General features: G+C 40.1%; 2 protein-coding genes across 3 annotated transcripts in view; both read left to right on the plus strand.

Annotated features, from left to right (window-relative positions):
- LOC116852820 overlaps positions 1–4,651 on the plus strand; it is a 5,717-nt gene extending 1,066 nt beyond the window's left edge. Inside the window, exon 2 of the mRNA XM_032833515.1 lies at positions 2,923–4,651. Within this exon, the coding sequence (XP_032689406.1) occupies positions 2,923–3,060 (138 nt within the window). The 3' untranslated portion in view covers positions 3,061–4,651. The remainder of the gene's footprint in view (positions 1–2,922) is intronic.
- The window catches only part of LOC116852819, an 86,568-nt gene that overhangs the window by 65,064 nt on the left and 12,174 nt on the right, over positions 1–9,330 (plus strand). The window lies entirely within an intron of this gene.

Here is a 9,330-nt window from a genome sequence, read left to right on the forward strand (position 1 = left end):
TTACCGTTCCGTCGACTTGTTGGATTCGTAAAGTCGACATTCCTCGATACCGCTCCGTCGACTTATTAGATTCCTAAAGTCGACATCTGCGTAGACTTATTGGATTCGTAAAGTCTACATTCTTGATTCCCGTTCCGTCGACTTGTTGGATTCGTAAAATCGACATTCCTTGATACCGCTCCGCCGATATATTGGATTCGTAAAGTCGGCATCCGCGTAGACTTATTGGATTCGTAAAGTCTACATCCTTGATTACCGTTCCGTCGACTTGTTGGATTCGTAAAGTCGACATTCCTCGATACCGCTCCGCCGACTTATTGGATTTGTAAAGTCGACATCCGCGTAGACTTATTGGATTCGTAAAGTCTACATCCTTGATTACTGATCCGCCGCCTTACTGGATTCGTAAGGTCAACCTCCGCGAAAACCGCGCCGCCATCCCGGGGAATCGATCCCCGCGGCACCGCATCGTAGCGCACGACCGCGCCGCAAAAATCCGACGCATCGCGCACGCAGGACCGTGTTATTCCTCAAGTAACGGTTTTCCTCGTGCGACCAAAATTAAAGATCCGAACGTCAACATCACGCCGCAAGCACAACACGATCGACGCGTCACACGACCGCCCGCGTCCCGCGACCGCCAGCGGCCCCGCAGCCCGAGCTCCGCCGCCGCGAACATCAACACGCGCGAACGCAAAGACCCGCGCGCTAAACCAACGGCGTCGAATCAACCTATAAATACTCATTGTACATAGCAATCTAATCGACAATATATGTCATTATAATATCCATCCCACTGTCTTCACTATTATTGACATCTGCTCGAATCCGGACCACACCGACTCGCAGCTTATCCCGCACCGAACGCGAAATAGCGTTACAATTATTTTGATGGTGTCTGGAATTGGGACCTGCGTGAATAAGGATGATACGTCCAGGATGTCGTTTGGTTGAAGTTGGATTCCTTTTATCTTCTGTATGAAATCCGTCTGACCGTGTAGGGGATGTTTTTACTGACAGGTTCCAGTTTACTAATTAAAAAGCGTGCTAGTTTGTATGTTGGGGAGTTTATGGTGCTCACTATAAGTCTGAATGGTATGTTGGTTTTGTTGATCTTGAGAAGGCCGTGTAATCTTGGAGGTGTTGCGTTTTTTTGGGGTTAGGATGGTTTTTGTTTTGTCGGGAGAGTACTATTTTTTATAAGGTTCGTTGTTTGGGTTTTTAAGGATTGGGTGGGGTCTTTCTTCAGTTTCTGGTAAATATCGTCTGTGATGAATTCTGTATTTTCTTGTCATAGTCTTCTTTGTTCATTATTATTGTTGTGTTACCTTTGTCCGCTGGAAGGATGATGTCCGTATCCTGGTTTAGTTGTCTTAAAGCGTACCGTTCTGGTCTGGTGAGGTTCTGTTTTGGTAATTTGGATTTCTGTAGTATGTTGGCTGTTAACTTATGGACATTGTTAGATTGTTCTTATGGGGATAGGAACAGGGAGGATTCTATCTGACTGATTATTTCTTCCTTTTGTATTTTAGTTGGAATTATTGCAAAGTTGATGCTTTGGGAAGGGCGGAAATGGTTTCTGAGGAAAAGGCTTTTTGTTGGATTTTTTAGGTTTTTTACTGTGTTTGGTGAAGGAGATGTAACTGTTTTTTTGTGGTGTTAGTTTGTGATATTTTTCTGTCTGTCGTTGGGATGACTGTACGTGTAAGTGTTTTGGGATTGTTCGTACGTTATGTGGTCCGGTGTGAGCCATAAGTCTAGTCGAAGGGTTGAGGCTAAGGAAAAGTGGAGTTGGAAAAGTTTTTGGGAAATTTTATCTTCATTTTAGTGTATGAGATGCGTTCCTTTGCAGGTTGCGGTTTTCTGCAGAATACTGTTTGCTTTCTTCGTACCTAAATGGTTTTTTAGTTGTAGGAACTTTGGGACGATATTGTTGTCCTTGCATCTTTTTAGAAAGGCTAGGGTTAAAATTTTGGTAGGGATGACCTGAGTTTAAAAGAGTTGACTTTAGCAAGAATACTCTCTCCGTGGAGGTATTTGATTTGATTTTTTGAGAGGATCCCCAATCTCTCCAGTCATAGCTAACATCTTCATGGCACATTTCAAATCTCAGGTCTTCCAAAAGTGCCAGTTGAAACCTCGAATATGGCTTCGATATGTAGATGACACTTTCGTCATCTGGCAACACGGAAAAGAAAAACTCCAGAAATTCTTACATGCGCTGAAGACACAACATCTTAACATTATTTTCACAATGGAAGTTGAACAAAACAACAGACTGCCTTTCCTGGATGTCCTAGGCACGAAAAGAACAAATGGCTTCCTGGGTCACCAAGTTTACAGGAAATCTACACACACTAACCGATATCTCCATGCCGAATTAGACTATCACTCAGCTCAAAAGCAATCGGTCCTCGATTTGCTAATACACAGAGCATTAGCCATCTGCGACAAGAACAGCATCCAAAGCGAACTCAAGAATCTCAGGAACACTTTTTAAAATAATGGCTACCCAGCAACACAGATAAACATCAAAAGAGAAGACATCATAAAACACACGGACTAAACAACTCCAGGGACAGACAAAAGAACGAAATTCCATCACTATCTTCCTTCCATATATACAGGGAATTACGGACAAAATTGGCAGAATCATGAAAAAATACAATATTAGAACCATCTACAAATCACCAACGAAAATAGGACTGTATCTAAGTCATAGAAGGACGATAGAAGGAGGAGGTACTAGGTGGCGGCGGGACGTTCGAGATCTGCGTATCTTTTTTGTTCCAGAGAGAGAAAAATATCGAGAATGCGGTTTTGCTAGGCCGGGACTCGGCCGGATCTTTCGCTTGCCGGGCAACTGCTCTAAACTACTGAGTTACCTAACGCTCCATTCTCACGATACTCTCCTCTCCCTAGATAACGCTCAGAGACGCCGTTCGGAAGCGACATCTCTGGTGCGATGCTAAGCGCACGGTGACTACAGAGAGAAACAATGTTACTGTACCCAAACCCAAAAGACAGAAGACCTCTACTAGACACTCCTGGAGTATATAATGTTTCCTACTCCTATGGCAAAGTCTATATAGAAGAAACTGTGAGGATGGTGAGCACATATATGAATCAATATGAAAGCGCAGTCAAACTGAAAAATATAACACAGTCAGCACTAGCGGAACACAATCTAGAAAGCGGACACAAAATCCTGTTCAACGAAATAACAATATTGGCCAAAACGAACAACTACTTCTTTAGGAAATACAGGGAATCCTTGGAAATTCAAAAGCACCTCAACAATCTCAACAGGGATAATGGACAAAAAATCAGTCCAATCTGGCAATCCGTCCTCCCGGTTTCCAAAACATGACAGACAAATTTCCTATCACCATCCCTCCTGCTACCCCCCCTCCTTCCTATCTCCTTTCCCATGTCCCCCTATACCAACTACTATATATATAAGGAAGACCTCTCAGGAGCGACTCGGCATCGGGTCATTCCTCCCTGATAAAGCGGACTGAAATGTTCGCGAAACGTCGGAATCAAGCAAAGATGAATCCACGCGGCTCAAACCCGGAAACCGAATCTAATATTACAAAGAAATTGTTGTGTTGAAAATTTATTTTAAAGCTGTCTTCTCAAGACGGTATTTAAAGCTGTCTTCTCAATAATGCTCTAGCCATCGTTTTAAATATGCCATATTCTAATGACTCACATTAACAAATACATTCAAATTTGAGCAATCTATTCACGAATTTAGTTTCCTTGAACTTTTCTCTTACAAAGTACACTATGCAACATTAAATTTTTTATAACAAACTATAAGATTTTTCAAATTATTGAACAGTTTGTAAAAATTGAGTGTTCTGGACTCCATATAAAACCGGATTTCAATATAAAATTGGTTATTATTAAGAAAACATTAAAATTAAAGTATCAACTTGTTAATATAGTTTAAGAAACGTGCAACGATGGATATAAGAAATTTATATAGAAAATGAAAAATATTTATTAGTTTAATATTTATAAATAATGTAGGATGTAATTTACACTCCACGCGCCTATTGGAGTTTCAAATTTTGACGCCCACGTTGGAGGGTTAAGGAATGTTGACCCAAGAAATCGATTAAGACTACTCAGGACCACATCGGTTTAGCCGTAATAGAGGAACGCTGAATTCCGTCCCCTTCTAACTAGTTCTTTCGCGAAAGATAATCACGGCCGCTCGGTCTTTGCGGTTGCGGTTGCGCACAAACTAGGCTCTCAAATCACGGCCGTGATTTTTTATCACGGCCGCTTAGTCTTTGCGGTTGCGCACTCAAAACTAGGCACTCAAAACACGGCCGTGATCTTTTATTTTAACAATATTCCATATACTTAGTACGCATCAATACGAAGTATTCCCAAAAAAAGTGACCAATTTAGTATTAACCATTACTAAATATTGCGCACTCAATACTATTTTTCTGTATTCATGAATTAAAAAAAAAAAGTAAAAAAGGAAGTCAAGTGCACGCGCCTTTGTATCTATAAAACAAAAATCGTTATAAATAAATTATAACAAAAGCTCAGCTAAAAGATATTTAAAAAAATATTAAAACAATCTTATTAAGATCAATTGTACTTTCGCGAATACTCTATTGAAAAAATACAAGATTTTATACTCTCTACAAAAGTAATGATATCAAGAAGTTTATGCCAAGTTTGGATGATTAATCATTTCAGTTTTTACTTTTATAAACATATGTAGTTTTGGCTATACAATATATTTATAAATTAAATGTATTATTAATATGTTAGTAATATATTATTAAATAAAAAATAAAATAATTATAGAAATACAATAATTTTTTAGGCTTTCGCGATATCCATGCATATTAGATTTGGTTTCCGGGCTTGAGCCGCGTGGATTCATCTTTGATTCCGACGTTTCGTGAACATTTCAGCCCGCTTCATCAGGGAGGAACGACCGATGCGGTTTTGTTGTAATTTATTTATAACAATTTCTTTTTTGTAAAGACAAATAATGCTAAGGCGTTTCCTTTTTTACTTTTTTTTTAAAGTAATTTGTTTTTATATCGCATCTTTTTTACAAAATAATATTAACACTGAGAACAAATTTCTTTGTTAATAACTTTATACGTTGAACTTGGACGTTGTAAATATTTAGGTCTACATACAAAGCAGGTTCTTTAAATTTTATTTCAGAATAATTCATTTTTACAAAAAATGTGTCTGTCTCTCCGTCTCTCCCTCTCTCTCTTATTATTTATTTTATAAATATATATGTATATATTTATTTATTATTTTATTATTTATGCTCCGACGTCTATACACCTATTTAATTTAATAAATTACGAGTCGGTAAATCGGTAATTGTAATATATATCTCCTTTCTTCTTTTTCACATTTTTATTCTCACCGTATTTATTTATCTTACTGTTTTTCTTCTAAAAGTTTAATATTTAGCTCTCTTTCTCCGTTTCTTTCCTTCCTCCTCACTCCTCCTTCCTCTCCTTTTTTCTTCCTTTTTCTTTTTCTCATATATAGTCTCTCTTTCGCTCTTTACAACACTGTCTTTTCCTTTCTTTTTTTTTTTTGTTAAGGCAGGGGAAATGCATTACGCACACCTCCCGGGGGTTGACGACCCTCCGGGAGGTAGTGTGGGACTCTTCCCCCCCGGAACTAACCGCCGGGGGAGGCCTACCCACTAAAACCCCTGCCGGATCCCTTCTTCGGCGGCCGTAACGAGGACGCCCGGGAAGCTTTTCGCATCCTTCCGGGGCGCCCTCAGCCGCCAGAGGCTCACGCCATCCTTTCCCGGGCCGGAGGGTAGGTGCCGCCAGGAACGGCGACCCCAACGACCCCCCAAACCGCCCCGTAGAGGTCCTGGGGGGTGGGGGGGTACACCCTTCGGCCTTTTCCGTCGCATAGCCGCGCGGCGCGGGATCCGTTTCCTCTTAGGAAAGGGCGGGCCCGGTTCGCCATCCGGTCACCCGCCCCCTGTACCATGAGTCCCGACCGACTTACAGGGGTCAGGAGCAGGCCTGCGGCGGCCCCTTCCCCCCCGCGGTCAGGACCTTCCTATCTCGGGAGCGGGGGGAGGCGGTAACGAGTGCGTCCGCAATGCCCCCCCCCCCGATGGAAGAGCGCGCACCGCCGCCGCTCTACCCCCTCTCTCCCGCCAGCCGCTCCAGGCGCCGCCACCGAGTCTTGGCGGCGCCTGTCGCGGACGGAGGGACTGGAGCCGCCGTCTGCGGCTTCTAGTGCCCTAGTGGCGGCCTCCCTCTTCTGGCGTCTCTCTACGCGCCGCCTCCTCCTCTGAGGAGGCGGCCCGACGGGCGCAGCTCCAGGGGGGGTTACAACCCTTCCCGCCACGCCAGCTTGCGCCCTCCTTTCCAGTGCCGGCACACCTTGTTGGTGTGCGGGCCAAGGGCGGGGGGTACGGCGAACTCGCCGCTCCCCCCACAACCACTTCCCCCCGTCGGGCCCTCTCCTGTTCCTTCTTTCGCGACATAACTTTTTCGCAGAAGGAGGTAACAGCTGACCAGGCCTATTGTCCCCCTAACATGGCCCTAATGAGGGCCGGGGGCGAGAGGTCCGCTCCCACCACGCTTGTGAAGACACGGCGCCGTCCCTCTCACGCCGGGCATTCGCCCAGCGTGTGCTGCGCCGTGTCCTCAGCCGCACCGCAGTGGTGGCAGCGGCTGGTGCACTCCTTCCGGATGACCCTATGCAGGTACTCACCGAAGCAGCCATGGCCGGTGAGCACCTGGGACTGTCTCTTCCTGTCTAATAATGAAATATGATGGTAGCAATTTACTTTTTTGATGAATAACGAGTAATAATAATGAATTATTTTTAAAAATTAACCTTTCCTATTTTACAATTTTGCATCTCTTTATTTTCTATCTTCTTGCTTCGTTTCTATTTTCTATTACTTATCTGTATGCGTACTATATTCTCTCCTTATATTTTCTCTTTTTTTCTGACTTTCTATATTTTCTTTCTTTCTTTCTTCTTGCCCTGTTTAAAAATAATAAAAGTACAAACAACATGAAGAATATTCTAGTTCTGTATCCTTATAAATTATCCTATATTATATGAAGCAATACTTATTATTGCGGCAGACAAAAAAATTTATTTATTTATTAATTTATTTATTATCTATGCTTTTATTTATTCAGTCTCTTATTCACTGATATATTCCTCTTGTCTTTTCATCTCGCTCTTTTATGGTTTTTTTACCGTCTTATTATTTATCTTTATTTTTTCTGTCTCCTCTTCATTTCTTCTCGCACATTGTCTCCTTTCTCTCTTTCTTTTTTCTCATTTTCTTTTATTTCCTCTTTTATCTCCTTATTATTTAATTTAGTTACAAAAAGTAAAAACGACACAAAGTATTCAAGTATTACACCGTTATATATTTTTATACATTTGCCGATACTTATCTGATATTATCCTTGTTAATTCTATAGCTTTTCTTTAAAATTATCACGGTGAACACACTTCGCAACTTTTAAAACTATTATACATTGAAAATATAACCTCGTTATAACGCTATTCTCGTACGCGCGAACTGTTAATCAACTCCGCCGTGATGACAGTTACAAGTTGGTAAATCGGTAATCGTAACACTCTTGTCATTCCGCCATTTAACGAAGAACATAGTCAACGGACATATCTGTGGTGAAGAGACGTTTTTTACGCCTAAATTCACGATTTCAGACTTTGAGCTAAGATAGTTTAGCTTCTGAAGCATCCCAATCAAGAAAAAAATATTAAAAGAAATGTTAAAAAAATATTTTAAAATTATTTGGAAAATATTTTTAAAAACGTTTTTAAAAACGTTAAAAATAATGGGACAAGTCCTCTTTTTTTTTTATTAAAAAAAACGTTTATTTTAATGTTAAAAATAATGTTTTTAAAAAATAAAAATGTTAAAAATAATGCGACAAGTCCTCTTTTTTTTTTTTTAATAAAAGAGACGTTTATTTTAATGTTAAAAATAATGTTTTTTAACAATATAAAAACGTTTAAAAATTATTTTTTTCAAATGTTAAAAAAATGTTATTTTAAACATTAAAATAAACGTTTTGTAATGAAAAAAAGGATTTATCCCATTATTTTAACGTTTTTTATAAACGTTTATAAAAATGTTTCAAAATTATTTTCTTCAAATGTTAAAAAAATGTTTTTATAACGTTAAAAAAACATTTCAAACATTGAAATAAACGTTTTTATAGTGAAAAAGGGGACTTATTTATTTTTATTGTTTCATAAAAAAACTAATTCCTAATGTTCTCATCTCTTATAACTGCTAGAAATCGAAGGTTGTCAAATACTCTAAAATTTTGGGCAAATACTCCCTCGATAATTTCGAATCCTAAGCGGCCACCCACCTACCCATCCATCCTGACTGCGTTGCTTAACCTAACGATCGAGCGGCACGCGGTGATTCCAATGACTCCAACGATGTTCTTACAACTTATGCTTATAAAATGTATACTTACAGTATTCACAGTTCATTATAACATACCTAGCAAATACATGCGTTGATTCGCCTATCTATTGGGAGTACAAATAAGTCTCCGTTGTTTGACAAAAGATGGCCCCACCAGTAAGTTATGGTTGAAATTGTCAGATGTAAAACGTCACATCGTAAGGTTGGACATCTGGCAACACCATAACCTTGAAATATTAGCGATTTTGTATCAGCATCACATAATTTTTTTCGTTCGAAAATGTCGAGTTTTGAGCCGAATAAGCGTCAAAGCGGGAACTTTTGATTTACTTCTTTAATTTGAAGAAATTTGCAGCTTAGGCACATCGATTGCTTGTAAAAGCATATGGTGAGGCTGCTTTAAGTGAGAGAAGTTGTCGTGAGTGGTTTCAAAAGTTTAAGAACGGTGAGTTTGACGTCGAAGACAAAGAACGTAGCGGAAGGCCGAAAGTGTACGAAGGCGCGGAATTGGAAGTATTATTGGAGGAATATTCGTGCCAAACGCAAGAAGAACTTGTACTTACATTAGGAGTGACTCAACAAGCAATTTCACATCGTTTAAAATCGTTGGGAATGATTCAAAAGCAAAGAAATTGGGTTCCATATGAACTGAAGCCGAGAAACGTTGAACGCCGATTTTGCACATGTGAAATGCTGCTTACCAGGCATAAACGAAAGGGATTTTTGCATCGTATAGTCACTGGTTCGATTAAAATGACTCACCCTGTATGTATATATATATACAGGGTGGGCCATTTTAATCTCCCCACCTGAATTTCTCGTAATCTAAGTCAGATAGAGAAAAATGGTCCAGACAAAAGTAGAAG

This window comes from Odontomachus brunneus, unplaced genomic scaffold, assembly GCF_010583005.1.
Source record: "Odontomachus brunneus isolate Ranch 3 - 2012 unplaced genomic scaffold, Obru_v1 Obru_scaffold_257, whole genome shotgun sequence".
In the NCBI taxonomy this organism is placed as follows: Eukaryota; Metazoa; Arthropoda; class Insecta; order Hymenoptera; family Formicidae; genus Odontomachus; species Odontomachus brunneus.